The sequence below is a fragment of the Rhinolophus ferrumequinum genome, chromosome 21 (assembly GCF_004115265.2).
Source record: "Rhinolophus ferrumequinum isolate MPI-CBG mRhiFer1 chromosome 21, mRhiFer1_v1.p, whole genome shotgun sequence".
NCBI classification, from domain to species: Eukaryota; Metazoa; Chordata; class Mammalia; order Chiroptera; family Rhinolophidae; genus Rhinolophus; species Rhinolophus ferrumequinum.
In genome coordinates this window covers 50,638,901-50,658,910 of record NC_046304.1, presented here as the reverse complement: position 1 = coordinate 50,658,910, position 20,010 = coordinate 50,638,901, and the positions used below count along the sequence as shown (strand labels likewise).

The window sequence follows — 20,010 nt, the reverse complement described above, 5'->3', positions numbered from 1 at the left end:
TATAAAGAACTCTTGGTTCAATAATACAATTTAAGTTTGTTTTTTGGGGTTTTTTTAAAAAAAATACAAGTATTTCTTTAAAAAGAAAATGCAAGTATGGGTTTCTAATTTGTTACGTTTGGATAGGTTTGATTTACACAAATCCTAAAGTGGCAGGCTAAAAATGCCTGGCACCTCTTAGCACTAAAAGTGACATCAAAAAGATATAGTAATGTTCTTACCAAAACTAATGAAAGCTCAGATATAAAAACTACTATCAAAACTTTTACGTCATAAAATATCACACTAAAGGTTTGTACCAACCTCTTCTTTTCTAAGTAAGCATAACTACCTCTCTTCAATGGGGATAGTTTTGTGAATAGGCCAAAATTTCACAGGAAGGTGGGGATATGGGCCTTCCCCTTCCTCAGGATAAATCATTTTGTTAGGACTTATGGTGGCCATATGGTGTTTCACATATTAATAGGAAACAAATGAGTCAACTTGAGAACACAAAAAGCAAACTGTGATATAAAGAATGAGAAAAGGGAGGAAACATTTCAATAAGCTCAGATATGACATGATGATACTGTCACAGGCCTTAGTATCTTCTTTATTTCCTAAATAAATTGAGCCACCAACAGGAAAAAGGTCACCTCACAGAGAACGCTATGAGATTTTTTTTTAAGTCGCTAGACTCCTTTCCATCTTCTCCTCCTCATCAGCTCTTGATACTGCTGTCAAATTCTACACACTGGCAAAGAAAAAAGGGGTGAAAGTTGAGGGATTTTATAGAGAAATAATAAAAAGTTTGTTGTGATTATTTGAACTAAAATATTATAGTCACTGACATCATTTTAAATGTCTAAAACACATGGCCTAGCTTTAAATGCCCATGTGAACATTAAAACAATCGTCACAATATCTGAAGAATGGAATCGATTACATTTTAGCAGAACAGCAACCTTCTCTTCTACCTCCCACCCACCCTAGGAAGTAAATACAATTCATTTTACAAAGGCATTGGGAAAAATATGCTTGTTCCTTATAATGGCTGTCAATTAAGAGACAATTTAAAGTACAACTACCAACAACTAGGAGTCTCAAACTTGCTGAGTATTCACTCATCTCAAAAGCATCTCCAGAGACATACAACACGGGGGGGATCCCTAGAATGGATACACAGGGACTAAGCCATAGAGAAGGCTGGGGAAAGGGTGCCAAGGAGCTTGTCACAAACTGCAGGCTTTCCCGGACTGATCCATGCTGCCAAGCCCTGAGAGGCCATGTGCTCTAAAGCCTCTCCAGTAGTACAGACTCAGGCACTGATCTTTTTCAACTCTTTTGTTTAAAAAATTGAGATGTAATTTACACAACATAAAAATTCACCATTTTAAAGTATACATTTCAATGTTTGTAGTATATTTACCATGTTGTATAACCATTATCACTAATTCCAGAACATTTCCATCACACCATAAATATCTCCCATACCTATTATCATATGCACTGATTTTACCCAAAGTTTCTCCACAGATATCTCTGTTGCCCAGGCAGGTATTTTAAGATGGTTGGCTGGGGTGAATCTGCAGGGTATCTACATAGTAAGAAAACAAGAAAGCTACATTGCCCAGAAGGATACTGAACCCAAACTTTTGGCATTTTTAGCAATTAGGCTAATGTAATTTTTATATATTGGCTAAGAATGGCAGAGAAACTTACATTCAACATCCATCTTCACATAACACATTAGTGTGCCCCAAATTCATCCAAGATGTTAAAAGAAGGGAAGACAATCTACTAGGATTAGCCATAACTGTCCATAGTTGCAATTTCAAAATACAGAAGATGCACATGTGCGAAAACCTCCTTTAGTATCAAGTATAGCTGGATTAAAAAAAAAAACAAAATGAAAAACTTAATCATTAAGCAAATATTGCCCCATTTGGGAAAATAATCCTAAACCAGTCCACTATTTAAAGTAATGTAGCTATAAATGCAACCTTACTTTTAACACTCTTCTGACCTAGAGTCTCTCCGAATGAGAAAAATAACCTTTTAGGCAAAGGTCTGGCAGGAAAGCCTGCATATGTGTGGTGCTCTGGCTGTTGCAGGGCTCTCTTTACCTAAGTGAGCTCATGGCTTCTAAGACACACAGGAAGGAGACCTCACCTTCAGGCATCAGGGTGTTGAAAGCGGGAGGAAGTAGGTCCACGAGGGTGTCTTGCTTTTGTGCACTTATCTGGGGTGCTATTTCCAGAGAAGGAGCTCCTTTATAGAGTGTGCCCAAGATGGATTTCTCTAAGTTGATCTCAGAGTTGTCCAGCTGCCCTCACCAATAAGTCAGTCTTTGTAGGTTGATAGAAACCACCAGTCAAAGCAGATGCATATGGATTGTGGGGAAGCCTTCTTTAGTATCTAACATAGCTGGATTAAAACAAAAAAACTTAACCATTAAGCAAATCTTCACTTTAATCATTAATTTAGATTATAGCAAATATCAACTAGATACTAAGCTTGAGTCTACCCTTAGCATGGGCACTTAACACTTATTAATGGGGGTTTTGTGGGCTTGATTGAAGGCCACAATGAGCTCTTAATTTTGGTCCTGTAAGAAATTAGTTCTACTTGATAAACAAGTAAACAAGACCCAGAAATGTTTATTGGTAACTTAACTCATTCTTGCTGAAGTTTCTAAGCAACGCTTCCAGTAACTTCTGTTGTATAACAAGTTGTACTCTATTAGTGTATTTACAATTTTACTGCAATAATAATTTAAATACATGTTCATCTCCTGGATTTTCTAAAACATAATCAGATGCAACCAAGTTAAGTTCATGACATTTCTACTATGTATAAACTAACAAATTTGCCTCAAAATTGTTATCTATGGAAGTACTGTTACATTATCCTTGCTTAAAGATGTCCAAGAAAGAATCTTAAATTAAAATGACACTATAAAGTATTTATCCTCTCTCTACTTATAAGAAACCACCCACTGGCCAGAAAACTCCAAGAAACCTTCACTAAACTAGGATTTCATTTTCCTTTAATACAAGGACATTAAGAAGTTTGAGAATAAACTGCAGGTAAAGGAATCCAAAAATGATTTAATGTCTTTGAGGTTCTTATAGGGTCAAAATAATAACATAATTGTTATACAACAAAAAGCCCAAAGTTAGCTAAATGTGTAGATATATTTCAGAATGCAATCGCTCCAAAATTTCCCATTCTTAAATCTATTTTTATAAAACTCTTTAGTATATATGATTGACTTGTTCTGAATAAAGCTGGATGAAATTTAGTCTTTGTCAAATAAAAAGACAAATTACCTAGCAAGAGGTCACATGGTTCTTGTGTTGGAAGAGTACTAATACATACATGTACATTGTCATTTTAGAGTGCTAATCACGTACTTGGAGCTGTTCAACAGAGGAAATTTGATATAATTGTTTTCAGGGTTGGATTTCTCAGGTCTAGCATAAGTGCTTGCTGAAAGGATTATTTCAAAGTTTCCCTTAAATTGAGATCATTCAAGAGATTAGGAAAAAAAAACACCAACAAAATAATTATCCTTCAAACTATGTTATGGATAATCCTCTTGGTTTAGGACAAGGAGGGCTCAAACTCTAGGCCTTTAGTTGTGGGACAAGAACAAAGGGAAGAAGGCAAGCATACAACAGGAAGGCAATTTTTGCTTCTGGTGGATTCAACTGTGTTTGCCAAGATTGTCTGCCATTATGAGTGGGACAACTTTAATGCAAATTTCTTCCCGATTATTGCAAAGATTATTGCATGTCACATACTCTCAAATAGTATCAGCCACAAAAAAAAATACACAAAATTAATGTAATTAATGTATAAGAAAGTTTTAAAAGATAAAAAAATCTTGACAGGTAAAAAAATACAAACATTCAAAAAAAGGGGGTCTGTATCTGTATTCAAGAATTGGATCAATACAATAGATGAGGCAATATTCAGATTGGAACAAATTCTGAAAATTCACGCTGCAAGGGAGAATGAAAAAATGCTGGGCAGCTCAAAATTTTATAACAAATATTGAAATCAACATTAAAATGCTCTTGTCTCCTAACTCCCAAAAGCAATAAATGGGTTCACCTTAAAAAAAAAAAAATCAGAGCCAACAGGTGTACTGGTGCCATCATGTGCCCTCACGCTCCCTGCTCCTCAGACCTGAGATGACAAGGGAATGAAGTTTTCCAAATCATCACAGCTACTGAATGCCCATAAATCTACCAAGGAAGACAACTGATTTCTATCTCTGATTTTTGGAGATATTAACATCGATACACACACAACACACACACACACAAATGAAAAGATAACAGAAAATGAAGAGATGGGAACACCTATAACTTCCAACTACCCAATCAAACTTCGATGAGCCATCTCAAGGAGCCAAGACTGGTTATTTTACACTTACCCCTTAAGGAATGAAAAGACAGATTTTCAACAAATGAGCATCAAGTGGACAAAGACTCAGATACTAACATTTACACAGCTGTTGCCTTTTCATCTCTCATTTCCAAAATGATCAGCAAGTCTTTCTGATATAGATTCATTAGTATACTCAATGACAACACAAGATAGAAACAGAGGTTGCTGAAACTGAGACTCCCATTACTCAAAATGTTACAGGTATTTTACTGAAAAACGGCACCCGAGCAACCAGAGATTATGAAGAAGTTCCAATTATGTGAAGTTTGCAGATTTCCAAATCAAGGCCATACTGTTGCTTGACGGCACCATTCAACTGAGGTAAGACCATCTCACCAAAACAATGGGAGGATTGCAGAAAGAACTCCAGTAAGAAAGGACCAGCAAGTTAACATAAGTCTGACTGTAGTCAAGAAAAAGCTTCAAATCATTTCTACCAATAGCAGATAATCTCACAAAGAAACCAATACAATTCCTAAAAGTGATGTTCCCCAATCCCAGAGCGGTTTCCCAGGGGGTCTTACTTCTGTGAGTGACAGACAAGAGCTCCTCCTTGTCTACTTTCAGTTCTTTCTACTCCAGCTTCCTGCTCTCGGTTCACCAGGCAGCCGTACTGTGTGGGTCTTAGGCGTTGTTCAACCCCACTAGGTTCCAAACCTCCAGCAAGCCGGAGGTCACTTGGGGATCTTTCTAAACATGCACATCACTCAGGAGCCCATGGGGATGAGAGGCCCTCAAGGAGCATCAGGGAAAATGGAAACCAACATTTTGCTTAACAAGAGGGCCCGCCTCTTTTCCTGTGCCTTTCTCCCAAAGCACCTAGCACTAGGTAATTGCTTAATGTGCCTTGAAAGGAAATAGAGAGAAAAAAGACAGAGGCACTTAGACACAAATAGATTCCCAGGAAGTGGTTTTCCATCTTAATGGGTTCTCGTAGTGTCAGCATTTGGAGCTCGCTCTCTGATACCACATTTAAGTTGGGCCTGAGGACAGACTCATTCCTTCATGCGCGGGGTCCCCGAGTCGGGCTGGGTCAACAGTTTAGGTGACTTAAGCAAGACTAGCCTCTGTGGACAACACACGGGCCTTGGGGACACAAAAGGCCTCCTCGGCACAGTACAGGGATCGACGTACTAGACTTCACGCTAAACGTCACTCCTAGGAGGTTGCAGGGCTGGCCCCTAAGGAACTCATCCTGGTCGTGCCTTGGCCTGCTTATCGACCCGCAAGAGCCTGGTACTGTGGTTTATGATCTGAGGAACAGTCAGGCCTTGAAGCCCTGGCCTAGGATGTGTGCACTCCGCACTCCTGCCTTCCCCACTCGGCGGCGGCGACCGCGTTTCCCGCCTCACCACCCGACCAGAAACGGGTGGCAGCTGAAAGCAGTCGGGACCGGCCCCAGCAGGTTGGAACCGGTCTGGGCCGGGCCGGAGGAAAAAGGGGGGGGAGGGAGAAGCCGCCTCGCGCTCTCACTGCGCGCGTGACTCACGCTGGCCGCTGACGTCAGGCGTGCGCGCGCGGCGGGGGGGGCTCTACGTACGTGTAGTGCTGCGGTTTCTCGGGCTGTGCCTGCAGCACCTGAGCGGTAGCGGCCGGGGGCGCCGAGGAAGCTGCGGAGCCGCCGGGCCCGGGGCCCTTCGACATGGTCCTGTCTTCCTGCCTCTTCGCCGCTCCCCTTTTATTATTCAGTCTGCGCGGTCCGCGCCGAGGACCCAGTGCGCCTGCGCCGCGCCACGAGAACGTGAAGACCCCCCGCACGGCAGCAAGGGTTGCTGGGAGTTGTGGTTCCCGGTTCGGCTGGAATTTTACCGTCGGCAGAGGGTTGCTGCCAAAGGAACGGACCACAATGCCCAGGGATCGTTGCAGACGATGTCCCGGATGCTGAGGACCCGCGACGGCTTCTGGGAATTGCAGTCCGGCTGCGTTTCTTTTTTTTACCAACGCGTTTCAGTCTCGTAGAGGTACCTTTCCTTGAAACTGGAGCCCCTGGAGTAGATGGGGCCCAGAGCTAGGTAGGCCTTGACGACTTCTGTGAAACAGTTCCAAGTATAATTTTACTGCCAACAGTGTAATAATTACCTCGCCTCCAGACTTGGTATAGCTTGGGCTCGGTTCTGATGCCGGCCCCGAGCAGTGCTTAAGGATCTATATCGCCCGTTCCTGGCTCTGGGTCTTTGTGCTGCAGGCACCTGGAATGCGCCAGCATCCTCCTTATTCCTGCAGTGGGACTAACCTCAGAGACATGAAGGAAAGTGCCTGCTGGAAGTCAGCTTGAGAAAGCTTTGCTAAAGAAGAGCTACACGACACAATACTCTGTTCCCGCGTCTTTGCTGGGGCGCTCCCTAAACCTTTAAGAACCCTGAAACCTGGAACTCCACGATTTGGTTCTCTTCTCAACTCGACACCTGGCCTGACCAACTTGTTTCCAGTACATTAGGGGCCAAGGACGAATTTAATCTCCGTCTAGAATAGTCTCAGGTACACTGGCAGGTTGCAGAGGTGTTGAGAAACATCACATAGTGTCCAGTGGAAGAGCCTGGGTTTGAGTAGGGGGCGCGATTTATAATTCACTCCAGTTTCCTGCTCTGAACGGCACCCTTTCTATTTGGAAAAGTATCACCCCTACCAGCTTCCCACCAGTGGGGCTGTTTTTCACTTTGTGGCCTTTGTAAAATAAGCCAGTTCCCCCAGACCTAGGCATTTGAATCTGTGAGCTTTACAAAGTTCTTCATATTTTAACGTTTGCCATTTAACTTTGTTCTCCATATTTAATCTATTTAAATCCCTTGTTTTTAAGACTGATTTGTATTTTATTAGATGGGATTATGTTAAATAGTGATAATCTCATTAAAGAAACACATTCCAAATAATTTCGTGAGTGAGGGAGTGTGGGGTGAATGGAAAATTGTTCATGTTTAAGAATGATACTTATTTTATTTAGTTCCCAGTAACCTTACATCAGAAGCCAAAATAGCCTACAAAGTTAAGAAATTTGTATTTTTCAAACAGGCCAAATGTTTAACCACTAGGGGCATTGGAAGATGAAAAATTAGAAAAAAGACAAAAGTTGCAGTGTATTATTTTGATCGTATTATTAAATCCAAATAATTGGCTTATATGTTCAACCCAAAATACTGGAGTGTGATGTGAATGAAGATACACAGTTCATAGTGCTAAATTTTAAATAAGTGTATATCATGAGCTTCAGAATTAAGTGTGTACTAGTAGAATTGGGAGATGATGTCATCCAAACTGCTTAATTGACAAAAGAGGAAAATGAAACTCAGAGAGGTTAAGTAACTTGTACAGTTACTCAGCAAGTCTGTGACAGAATAGGAACTAGGACAGTAGCCTACATCACATTCTGCATGGTTTTGATTGTATAAACATTTGCAGTTCTTCATTTCCTGTTGTTGCTTTTCTTCCCCTGCACCAATTTATAGGACAAAGAAAAACTAACCTGTGTGACTGCCTGGTAAGAGGGACAAACTTTTCACGAATTGTCCTTAAATGGGTGAACGTAAATCCTACCTAGTTTCTCTTGGAGCAGTTTTAGTTCCTCTCTAATAATTAGCAAAACAGAAAAAAATAACTGTCTCTCTTCTAGGAAGCATGGGACAAAGTTCTGGATCTCCTAGAAAAGCCTTGGAACACAAAGGGGGTGTTTCAAGGAGCCCATTCCTTCTCCAGGCCATTTGAACAGTGGAAAAAAGATGATGGTATTTTTTTCTGGTTACATCCAGAGTACTTGACAGTCTCCTATGTGGGATGTAAGCGTGCCTTGTTTCTTCACTTTTCACAGGTTTTGAGAACAGGGCAAGAACTTCCATCTTGTTTTCTCTTCTCAGCATGGCATGAGTGAACTAGAAAGCTTAATCTTTACCCTAACCTAAACTCTGAGGAGGCAGAAATTAAAGTTGATTAAATTATCACATAAAAGTTTAAATATATGATCATTAATACATATTGTGAGTGTTATGATCGAAAGGGCTGAAATAGAGTAATTTGGTACTAGAGATTGGGCCAACACTGTAACTGCTTTTTCAAATTGTGCGTTTTTTACTAACTACTGATACTGAGAGAAGACTTGGTGTCACAAGTAAATTTTTTAGGTATTTGTATTTAGGTGTAATAGTTTTCTGAGTTGAAATCTATATGTAATTGGTTTTGCTAAAATAAAAAGATTTTAATAATTTAAAGTATTCAGTGAATCCAGAATAAGAACTATGGAGTAGAATGTCCAAGGCTTTATTTCAATTTCTGAGCTTTGTTTGGCTGGTCTTAACCTTAAGCTTGTTTTGGTATTTTATATACCTGAGTCACTAGAGTACTGAATATTCCAACTCACCCAAGACCTTTATTTAGGCAAGGATAGGGATTACCATTTTTATATATTTGTCCTGTTTCTTCAGTAGTACCTCCAGGATATACCGTTAAACACCAAGGCACATATTAAATGTAATTGTCTTTCCTTTACTCTTTATGGACATGAAAATGCTGTCATAGGACTATTCCCATTTTGGCTGTAGTCGTTTCATTCAGTTGAATTACATAATCCAAAAACATGTTGCTTGGTATGTTACTATTTGTTTAACTCTAAACATAGTGAAATCACAAAGCATTTTGTGATGGCCTAAGAACATACAAAATGGTACTTATAAAATACTTTATTGGCATTTGTAGCTAGTATTTACCCCTCCCCACCCTACCAGACAAAAGAACTGCTTTTTGGTTAAAATATATATGCATGATAAATAAAATATCTGGTAATATCACCTGATTTACTGAATTCTAATTCTCATTTACACTGCATACATAACTACCAAAATTTTGAAACGAGTGAAAACTCATCTGATATATTTTGTGTGAGCTCTCTTGAATAAAACTTGGGAAAAACAACAACATAAAACGAATTAAAACTATCCAAATGTTAATGAAAAGTAAATAATCACAGGGAACACATTTTTATTTTACATTGGAAAATATTTACCAAAGTTTCATTAAAGTAACCTCTCCTCCATTGATTGCATTGCTTGATGCAAAGAATATTGGGCTTTTGCCCATCCAGACTCTTTAGTCCTGATAGGGACCAATGCAGTTCATTTGCATTGACTTTCTATTGTAGAGCTTTGGAACCAAGGGAAGGATCCAAACATAGTTCCATTTCATCCAATCAGAAGAGCCGTTTAGTGTTAAACTCTGATTCGCCCATTTCTCTTTGCTTTCATCCAATAGTTAGGCCACTTTAAGAGCCAATCAGCGGCCTAGATATTCACCAATCAGGGAACGGGGCCGAAGCACGGCCTTTGTGTCGGGGGATGTCAACGCGCCGGCGAAAGCTCCCGCCAATAGGAAAAGTCGTTGGTGTATGCAAATGAGGGCCCTGTGACGCAGACACGCAGCGTGAAGCGTGGGTATAAAAACGGAGACATTGGGGGGGGTTTGGAGCAGAGCGGTTTGGTCGTTCGTCGGAGTAGTTTCTTTGTTTTCATCTGCGACTGCGGCTCTCCGTTGGGCGGCAGAAGCGGCGCGGCAGCAGGATAAGCGGCCTAAGACTTCGGCGTTGGGTAAGTGTTCATGGGTTTATTCGTGACGTGAGGCTCCGCCAGCCGTTGATGGCCGCGGGCCGCGGCCGTTGAGGGCCGAGTGCGGGTTAGTGCGGGCTGCTTGGGCAGCTGGCGGTGGGTGTGGGGCCGGGAGGTTTTCCCTTGGGGCTTAGTTCCTGAACCTCGTCTCCCTCTCTTTCCCGCTGGTGATTCAGAGGTCCCGACGCTGGGTTTCCGGGCAGCCGGGACTCCGCCCGTCGAGGAGGAGAAGTGACTCCTCCCCGCGCCCCCCCTCCCAGGGGAGGCTGCTGCTACTCGCAGCCTGAGTCATTAGGGGAGGGGGAGGAGGCGGCGGCGGCCTCGGCCATCTGCCGCGGCGAGGTGGGGTGCGAGGAGGCGGCCAGGCAGGGGCTCCGGGACTGGCGCCCCCCCTTCCCAGGCGAGTGCCGCGGCCTGGGAGTAATGGATGTGTTCCTTAGGTGAAAGAAAATGGCCCGAACCAAGCAGACTGCTCGTAAATCCACTGGTGGGAAAGCGCCCCGCAAACAGCTGGCTACCAAAGCTGCCAGGAAAAGCGCTCCCTCTACCGGCGGGGTGAAAAAGCCTCATCGCTACAGGTAGGCAAGGCTGTAGGGAAACAATGACTCGGCGGCGCTGGGCCGTGCGGGAATTCTAGGGTTCTTGGTAGGGTGCCGGCGCTGTCAGTTAACTGGTGTCCGTTTACACCCTCCTGCTCGCACAGGCCCGGGACCGTTGCGCTTCGAGAAATCCGTCGTTACCAGAAATCGACCGAGCTTCTGATCCGGAAGCTGCCTTTCCAGAGATTGGTGAGGGAGATCGCCCAGGATTTCAAAACGGACTTGAGGTTTCAGAGTGCCGCCATCGGTGCGCTTCAGGTAAGACGACAAAGGCCCTGGTAGGGGCAGGAGGGCTCGTGGCTGGTTTCTCTTCTCGAAGAGTTTAATAGTGTGGCTCTTGTCCTCAACAGGAAGCTAGCGAAGCGTACCTGGTGGGTTTATTTGAAGATACTAACCTGTGTGCCATCCACGCTAAGAGAGTCACCATCATGCCCAAAGACATCCAGTTGGCTCGCCGGATACGGGGGGAGAGAGCTTAAGTGAAGGCAGTTTTTACGGTGTTTTGTAGTAAATTCTGTAAAATACTTTGGTTTAATTTGTGACTTTTTTTGTAAGAAATTGTTTATAATATGTTGCATTTGTACTTAAGTCATTCCATCTTTCACTCAGGATGAATGCGAAAAGTGACTGTTCACAGACCTCAGTGATGTGAGCGCTGTTGCTCAGGAGTGACAAGTTGCTGATATGCAGAAGGGATGGGTGATACTTCTTGCTTCTCATGATGCATGTTTCTGTATGTTAATGACTTGTTGGGTAGATATTAAGGTACTAGAATTGATAAATGTGTACAGGGTCCTTTTGCAATAAAACTGGTTATGACTTGATCCAAGTGTTTTAACAATTGGGGCTGTTAAGTCTGACCATGCATCACTGTGATAGAATGTGGGCTTTTTCAAGGGTGAAGATACAAGTCTTAACCACAGTGTAACTTACAGTTTCCTTAAAAAAAAAAAAAAAAAGTAAACCTGGCAGCTATAGAATACACTATGTGCATTTATAATAGCTATTTTATATATTGTAGTGTCAACATTTTTAAATTAAATGTTTTACATTCACATGTGGTGGGGAGTCTTGTCATTAAGGTGTGTGTAATTTAGAGTCCAGTTGGTTTTCTCCTAACTAGGCTGCGCTTGTTTTCATAGTAGTAAAATGCTTTGCGCATTATACCTTGCATAAGTCCTCATTCTACCACGTGTTAACTAACCCTCTAGCTGATAATGCAAACACTAATGGGGGAATTTTATTTATAAGGGCTCTAGAATATAATACTACAAGTTATTCACACCAGCATCACCTGTTACTAATATTCTGAACTAGTTAGTGCAGCTTTTCTTTGTGTTGTGGTTGGTCTCATAACTAGGTTGAGTTTCTCTACCAAGAGGAAACAATACCTAAGTTCTTTTCCTTGTGGAGTTTGTATTATAATAACCCTTAGAGTAAACTTGTGGTGGGGGAGGGGCACACAGCTCCAGCTTATTGAACCTCTGCCAGTTAAGATGGCATCCAGTTAGGTTACATCTGGTATATATATGGTTCTGGGAAAATCACTTTATAGAGATGGTCTTCAAGTGGTTTTTAAATTTATCCTTCTATTGAAGTTTCTAGGTCAATTATGTATGTTGACTAAATTTACAAATAAACTTGTTTATCCAACTATAAGTGTCAAAAACCTAAATTGAATGTACAAATCTTTAATCCATTATCTAGGTTCTTTGTATCCTAACGTTTGAGTTTAGCTTATTTAGGTTTTGTTTGGTAGATGAATCTTTTATTTGCAAAAATAGTTACAGAAAGCATGTAAAAAGGCCGTCTTCTAAAAATGCCATGATTGGTATTAATATGCTTCCCCCTCCCCCATATTGTCAAGGAATAAAAATTTGTTTAAAGAACAACATATGCCAAGGAAAGTAAATTTTTTCAAAATTCTAGGGCTCGAATTTGAGATGTGTTCCATGAACTACGTTTTGAAGTATGTTCATAGATCTCTACAGCAAGTTGTTTTAACACAAGCCCAGAGGTAAAGAACTCATTGGTCTAAGCTGCCTTTTCAGTAAGAAAACTAGTTTTCTTGACCAACAATGGCCAGCAGTAAAGCATAATACATGAATGTCAGCAGGACATGGGCACAAGAGCCACCAGTCAGGTAAAAAGCATCTTGTATATCTGAAGCTGCAGTGTAGAAAGACATGCCCTGATGTTTTTTTTTGTGTGTGTGTGTGTGATAGGATTAGTTTCAAATTTAAAGGGCTTGTGAAAAGAGGCAAGCTAGAGTAGGCTTGGAAGTCTTGGTAATTTAGTGAGCCTTAGGGGGTGTTTCTAAAAGGTCCATCATATAACCAGTTCTGGAACAATTAACCAATTTGACAACTTCCTCATAGGTTTCTGAAGGAAGTTGAAATCCTAGGCATTGGAGTGTTCTGTGCTCGAGTGTGGCACTCGTGAACATAAGTAGAAACTTAGCTATGGTTATGAGGCAGCTATGGTTATGAGGCAGCTTGAGTTACTGTTGAGTTACTATCTGTGGTAACCCAAGTGGGTGACACTTCAATCTTCTCCCCTTGTCTGTGTCCTGATATAGAAGGTTGTTGAATTTTGGGGGCAGCTTGCAATCTGTTGCTTAGTGTAACTTGTACTTTCAGACTTGACTTGAGCACACTTAACCTGGAAGGCAGACATTTTTTTGGTTCTAGGAAGCTGCCTACACAGGATATCCCTTGGTATAGGTGATGGGAGGGAGAGTCTGCAAGGGGGAAAGCAAAAGCTGATGAAGGTATCCTGTGCCCTTGATAAATGAGACAAAAATAAAGTTTTTGAAGTTGAGACTTTCTCATCTTGTTAATGGTCTTTATTTGATAACATTTCACAAAATTTCTTGGGAAATGTCCAGAAAAACCTTGCCTTCTGACTCAGCTGGGGGTGAGGGGGTGGGACATAACCCATCCTTAAAGTAGTATGTGTCACAGTTCGGTGGGGACATTGTCAATTTTTGCCTGTTGAACCTGCATATTAATAGTCCCTCTCTTCACTGTCAACTGTCCCGATTAGGTCAGACCAGTGTTGGCCAGCCAGGTAAGTAGAGGAGAGCTGGAACTGCCTGAGGTCCTGATGGCTGGCTGGCTCCCAGGAGACTGAATCGAGCCATCACCCTTGTGGATGGAGCCCCCAGCTGTACCTTTGGGAAAGTAGTTGAAGGGCCATGTGTTTGTGGAATTGCTGGCCAGAGGCCAAGTCCACGCCAGATGAGGCGGCCCCGCTGCCCTCCACACTTTTTCATCTTCCTCTATTACGCAGTCGGTTGTAATTGTGGACTCCCTGGGCCCATGTTTCTGGGTCTCAATCTCCCTGCTTCATCTGAGAACTGGTATGTGGACCAGATGATTTAAGGGACAAGACAAATTCTCTCCAAATAACAAAATATAAGGTATAAAAGGTATAGAGAGGCAAGCACTTCAAACCCAGTTTATTCCCTGGGATCGATCTGTCCTTGTACAAAAGATTCAGGCTGGTTAGCTCAGTTGGTTAGAGCATAGTGCTAATAACACCAAGGTTGCCGGTTTGATCCCCCACATGAGCCACTGTGAGCTGCACCCTCAAGATTGGTTCATTTTTTAAAAAAATTACTTGTATACATAATGTACCAAAAGTGAAAAACAAAACAAAACAAAACATTGCCAGTTCGATTCTCACATGGGCCAGTGATCTGCGCCCTCCACAACCAGACTGAAAACAATGACTTGACCTGGAGCTGAGCTGAGCTCCCCACAACTAGATTGAAAACGACTTAGGGGCAGCCAGATGGCTCAATTGGTTAGAGCGTGAGCTCTGAACAACAGGGTTGCCAGCTCAATACCCACATGGGCCAGTGAGCTGCACCCTCCACAACTAGATTGAAAACGACTTGGAGCTGACGGGTCCTGGAAAAAAACTCACTGTTCCCCAATATTCCCCAATTCAAAAAAAAAATTCATTCGGTCCCCATCACACATCCACAGAGGGAAGGAGAACAGAACTGGGATTGGCCAGCAAGGAGCACCCTAGTCCCCGAGACAGGCCTCACCCACTGCTTCTTCGCCCCCAGCCAGGGACCTCTGCCGCCGCCTAACCTATGTCAGTGTGAGGAAACAGGCTCTGAGCTGACCGGCTAGACTGGAAATTGACACTCCCACTCATTTCCTCAATCATTCCTCAGCTTTCCCCAACAGTGGACACCACTGGGGCTGTCCCTACCTGGCTGTTTGTCATGCAGGGTCTCTGGTCTCGCTCCCCGCACCAAAAAGCAGGACATGGTGAGGCCAAAAAGGAACACCAACAGAGCCATATATGGGGGAGTCATACCAGTATCGGCTCACTGGCGGCTGGGTTGAAGACACAGGAAGCAGGAGCCACACGATCCACAATCTGCCGTCCACTTCTCTGGTAACCAACCCCTTGCTAATTGCAATCCGCACTTGCTAGCTCAGCCACGGCAGTTATATCAGTGGCCAATGGCTCACTGGTTACAGCTGACGGCCAACTAGTCTCAGCTGATGGCCCATCTGTTACCCGAGCCAGCACCTTTCCACTTGAGGCCGAGAGCCTGGAAACTGCTCTCTGGGACTCTGTCCCCACACTCCTTGCAGGCACGGCCTTTGCTTGGTGTCAGGCATTAGGGCTGGGGTCTATGCAGCAGTTGGAAAGCAGGCCCCTTACGTGTCACCTTCAGGCAGGGCAGCAGGGCAACAGAGGGTGTTCATGGTCCTGTCAACTGTGCCATCGGGTCAGCAGGAAACTCGGGCTTGCCCTTCAGTTTCTGCAGGATGGGGCCAGCCGGTGTTTGGGAGCAACAACCGAGGGCCAGAGATCAGAGCCTCAGGCCTACAACCAACCTCATCTGCCACAGACAAGGGGAGGTGCTCGGTTTTCACCACATCCTTGTGCAGTGCTGGTATCACTGGCAGTGGTGTGGCCCACCAGGCATGAAAGCCTTGGTCTCCTGGGGCATCTGGTCCCCAGCCATACCTCCCTGTCATGCAGGGAGTCATGCGGGGTCTCTGGTCCCGCTCCTCACATAAGAACACAGGATACGATGAGGCCAAAAAGGAACACCCACGGAACCATAGATAGGGGAGTCATACCACTATCATCTCGCTGGCGGCTGGGTTGGAGACACAGAAAGCAGGAGCCACACGATCTGCAACCTGCCGTCCACTTCTCTGCACTCTGCAACCTGCCGTGCTAACTGCAACCCGCCCTTGCTAGCCCCCATTTGCTGCTAGCGTAGCCACGGCAGTTATGTTAGTGGCCAATGGCTCACTGGTTACAGCTGACGGCCAACTAGCCACAGCTGCACAGCTGATGGCCATCCAATCACAGTTGATGGCCATTTACTACCTGAGCCAGCACCTTTCCACGTGAGGCCGAGAGCCTGGAAACTGCACTCCTGGCTCTGTTCCCACACTCCCCATTCCTTGGGTTGGGAATACTTCCCAGTCACCTCACCGAGCCATCGTAGCCCACTTCCCTCAGCCCATCCCAGGCACTGATCTGCGACCATAGCTGAGCTGGCTGCACCTTTCCTGGGACCCACAGCTTCTTCCCCCACTCCCATGGTGGTCTCATCTACCCCTCTGGGCATTCCTCAGGGATGTCACCAAGCTGGGCCACTCCATCCAAATGGACCTGGGCTCTGGCCAGCAAATTTGGCACAAACAGTTGGGCTTCCGGTTGCTCTCTGGAGGGTACAGCTAGAGGAAGGAAGGGAGGAAGGAAGGAAGAGGGGAAGGACCAGGCCCCTGCCCAGATTAACCCAAATCCAGCGGCACCCCCAGGGAGAAGGCTAAGTGCCATTTTGGGCCAGGTGGCTGACTTTTTGGCTCCCTGACCCTTTCGTCAGCAGGTCTAGGGAAATCCGCAAGGCTGAGGGCTAAGGGGCAGCTGGGATGGCTTCAATTTATAAACAGAGAGTCTGTGCTGAGAGGAGGGGCCCGAGGCCATGACTCCCCTCTTGTGAGGGGCCTGCTCCCTGTGGTCCTGCTGACTGCCCAGCAGCCCCTGGCAGTGAGGGATCCCTCCCTGACACCACCATGGCTCCAAGCAGCATCATAGGACTTCTATGTGATGTGCCCCGAGCCTGTCCTGGTGTCCTCATCTGAGCACCATGCCCGGTGTCGGGCAGGGCCAGGATTGTTGGTCAGACACATCCCGGAGCCGCACCTCTTAGCCTTCTGCCCCGAGCAAAGGACCTTTCACCCCCACCCCCACCTACCCCATTGCTCTTCCCCATAGAGGAAGCTAAGATGTTCTGCAGTGACCCCCTTACCAGGGAAGCAAGAGGAGGAGGGGACTGCGTGAGGTGTGGCTCCTGGAGGGGCTATAATGCCACACATGACCTGGGAAGGGGCGCAGAGGGGCACAGTTGGTCAGATGCCAGGGTCTGGGGCCTTCTCTCTTGTTCAGGAAACTGCAGTTCTGGGAATATACACAGTGAAATGGCGGTGAGCAGAAAAGGAGAAGTCCATCTCAGACACACCAGGACCGGTAACAAGGCTCTGGGAAGAGGCCAGTGAGCTACAGGCTTAGGGCAGGTGGCCTTTACCTGAGGGGTATGTGAGCGACTGCGCACGTCCCCATGGAGGTGGTGCCTGGGCTCTACTAACCCCTACTCCCTTCCCACCCCTTCTGTTGGACATATTGGGCCCCAGGACCTTTCCCATAAGCTCCTCATCTCCTAGCGCAGAGCCAAGAGTGTCAGCAGAGAGGACAGTAGGGGGTCCGAGGCCCAGGCATCACAGGGCTGAGGGTCCTCCTGCAGCCTATAGTCCTCTCCCTCCCAGCACCCTGTCTTTGGCCAGTCTCAGTCCTCTTGCTCAATCTCAGTGGCCTGGTGGCCTGGGCCAGCTGCAGTGCCCAGTGGAAGTGCAGGAAGAGAGCCACAGCCCTGAGCTGACAGCTGCGTCTTGTAGATCTGGATTTGCTCCCTGGCCATTGAGAGGGTGGTGGTCAGCCTAGAGGGCAGAAACATCAGGGACATGGTGGGGGAACCAAATAAAGACATGTCCTGCAGCTGATCCCTTTTAGCAGGGGCATCTGAGGCCAGGGAGGGACAAAAAAAACTCCTGGTGTTCCAAAGGCAAGGCCTGAATCTTGCCTGCCTCTGGAGTTGTGCCTGGCACATGGCAGAGGCTCCAGACATGTTTGCTGACCAACCCGAATGGTCCTGGCAGCCCCACAGCACAGCTGGCTGGATCTGCTGGCACAGGTGGCCAGTCCTGTTCCCAAGAGCTTTGGTTACCGGCCTGGCTTCCAAACTGGGAGTGTTCCACGTAGGAAGTGGGGCTGTCCCTCCTGTTCTTTATTAAGAGGCTGAGGTTTAGATCTTAACGCTTTTAGTAAGCAGAGGCTGTAGTGGGTCAGGGTGCTCGTGGGGACAGGGTGGTGGCTGAGAGAATGGGCTGAGGGGTCAGACAGACCCAGGTTCAAGGCCCAGCTCTGCCACTCAGATGAGTTTCTTAACCCATATGGGCTTCTTTTCCTCATCTATAAAATGGGAATAAAAACAGTGCCTACCCGATAGGCTGGTAAGGATTCAATGAAGTAATCTGCGTAAAGTCTGGTGATCTTTAAAATATTTGACAACAGAAGTCAGAGGCCAATCAGAACAGACTCTGGTAGTAAACAATTAGCACTGTCCCACGGGCTGTGTACCAGCCTGGCACCAGGGCTGCCACAAACTCCAGACTAGTATTACCAACACCTCTTAAGCTGTAATCATTAATATTCCAGAAAGGCAAAGGGGGCCCAAATTAGGAGATAGGTTAACCCTCTGGCAACGACAACAAAAAGAACTTCCCAGAATGGGTGACAGGGTGGGTCATTTGCTGAGAGCAAACACTTTCAGAGACCGTGTCTGCAGATATTTGCTTGGGAGATGGAGCCCCAAGTCCCATTAGGGAACCAGATCCTGATTGCAATGGTGAAGCCAGAGCTGCATGCAGCGTGCAGACCTCCATCATCTGAAGGAAGACCGAATCTAGCAGGGAGGGTCCAAGGGCTAAGAATTGGGTGCAGAGGCAGACACAGACTCTGGGAGAGAAGAGGTGTTTCTGGAGTGCTTGTCGTCAGTGGTGGGCCAGGTTTAACCATGGCCTGGACAAAGGTGCCTTGGTGACTTCTAGGCCTACCTAGGCTACCGGGCACCTGGCTGGCATGGGTGATACTCCCTACATTGGATAATTTGGCCCTGTGGTGGATATTACTGGGAATGCTATCATGATGTCTCAGTCCCATGTGACAGGTGGCTCTGCAGTGCTGATACAAGTGAGTTTTTCAGCCGGCAGAACAGAGCACAGATCTTGGGGTGCAGTGTCCCCATTAAGGTGCCACCTCCTCCCAATCCTGTGACATCTGGCCAGGAAATGGGAGGGAGAGTCAAAGGTTAAGGTACGCTTTCTTCTGAACAAACTTCATGTAATATGCTACATGGGATTAAAAAACTGAGCCTACCTCAGTGTAAACACATCTCCCAGATAAAATCAATGTTTCAGAGTCCATCTTGAACAAACGGGAGCACTTTCCTTTTAGTTCAAATAAATCCAGGTTCTCCAAGAACTGAAATTATACAAAGAATGAAGATGGGTCAAATGGATGTGTTTTCAATCAAAATTAAACAACGGAGATAAAAAACACTTGTGTGAGCTTTTCAGCAGTCAGGATTCCTCCTCTCTCACCCAGAAAGCTCTTTACTCCTCCGTGCCAACATCTGTCAAAGTTGGAGGGGCCAGAGTGTGTCTGCCTCCCAACCACAACATGAGTGCCTGAAGCTTTTATCTGTCTGGCCAATTGCATTCAGCAGAGTCCACTAATGTCTGTTGAATTTATGGATGACTGATAATGATAGCAAAATTTATCCTGTGCTTACTAAGTGCCAGGTACTGGGCTGGGCGCTCAACGGATATGATCTCGTTTAGTTCCTTTTATAAGTCTATTGGGAGGAATCACTAGCCCCATTTCACAGGTGAGAAACTGAGGCTCAGAGAGGTCCAGTCATCTGCCTGAGATCACACATTAGTAAGGGCAGAGATTTGGGCTCAGGACTGTGCAGCCATCACCACAGTCAATCTTAGAGCATTTTCCTCACCACAAAGAGAACTGATATTGATATCCTTAGCTATCACCCTCTTATTCCTCTGCCATTTGCCATTCCCTTCAGCCCTAAGCAAACCCTGCTGGGGCCAACAGCCTAACCTACCTTAGCAACTGCGTAGGTCCTATCAGGAGGGGCTGGGCCCACTGCTGTCCATTGCCACCCTCCTTCAGTCCTGCATTGCTAGGAGCTGTGACATCGCGTCCACCCCAGGAGCCTGTAGAAAGCGACTCCCTTGTCACCACCAACTTGGCTTTATCGCTATTTA

At 45.3% G+C, this 20,010-nt stretch overlaps 2 protein-coding genes across 6 annotated transcripts in view; one reads left to right on the top strand and one right to left on the bottom strand.

The window, feature by feature from the left end:
- Positions 1-6,372, bottom strand: part of UNK (unk zinc finger) — a 31,946-nt gene extending 25,574 nt beyond the window's left edge. For 2 of the 5 annotated variants that reach the window (XM_033090257.1, XM_033090254.1), the window contains exon 1: positions 5,978-6,197. In XM_033090257.1, the coding sequence (XP_032946148.1) occupies positions 5,978-6,081 (104 nt within the window). In that variant the 5' untranslated portion in view covers positions 6,082-6,197. Of the gene's footprint in view, positions 1-1,701; positions 1,867-2,151; positions 2,407-4,961; positions 5,880-5,977 lie in introns of those variants that run through there. The other 3 variants (XM_033090255.1, XM_033090256.1, XM_033090258.1) reach the window with 3 other exon arrangements.
- A 3,476-nt stretch (positions 6,373-9,848) lies between these two features.
- On the top strand, positions 9,849-11,678 carry LOC117013282 (histone H3.3A). The gene is made up of 4 exons (XM_033090261.1): positions 9,849-10,004; positions 10,463-10,600; positions 10,726-10,879; positions 10,972-11,678. Exons 2-4 carry the CDS (start codon positions 10,473-10,475, stop codon positions 11,098-11,100), a joined length of 411 nt encoding a protein of 136 aa, XP_032946152.1. The 5' UTR covers positions 9,849-10,004; positions 10,463-10,472; the 3' UTR covers positions 11,101-11,678.
- The last annotated feature ends 8,332 nt before the right edge of the window (positions 11,679-20,010 follow it).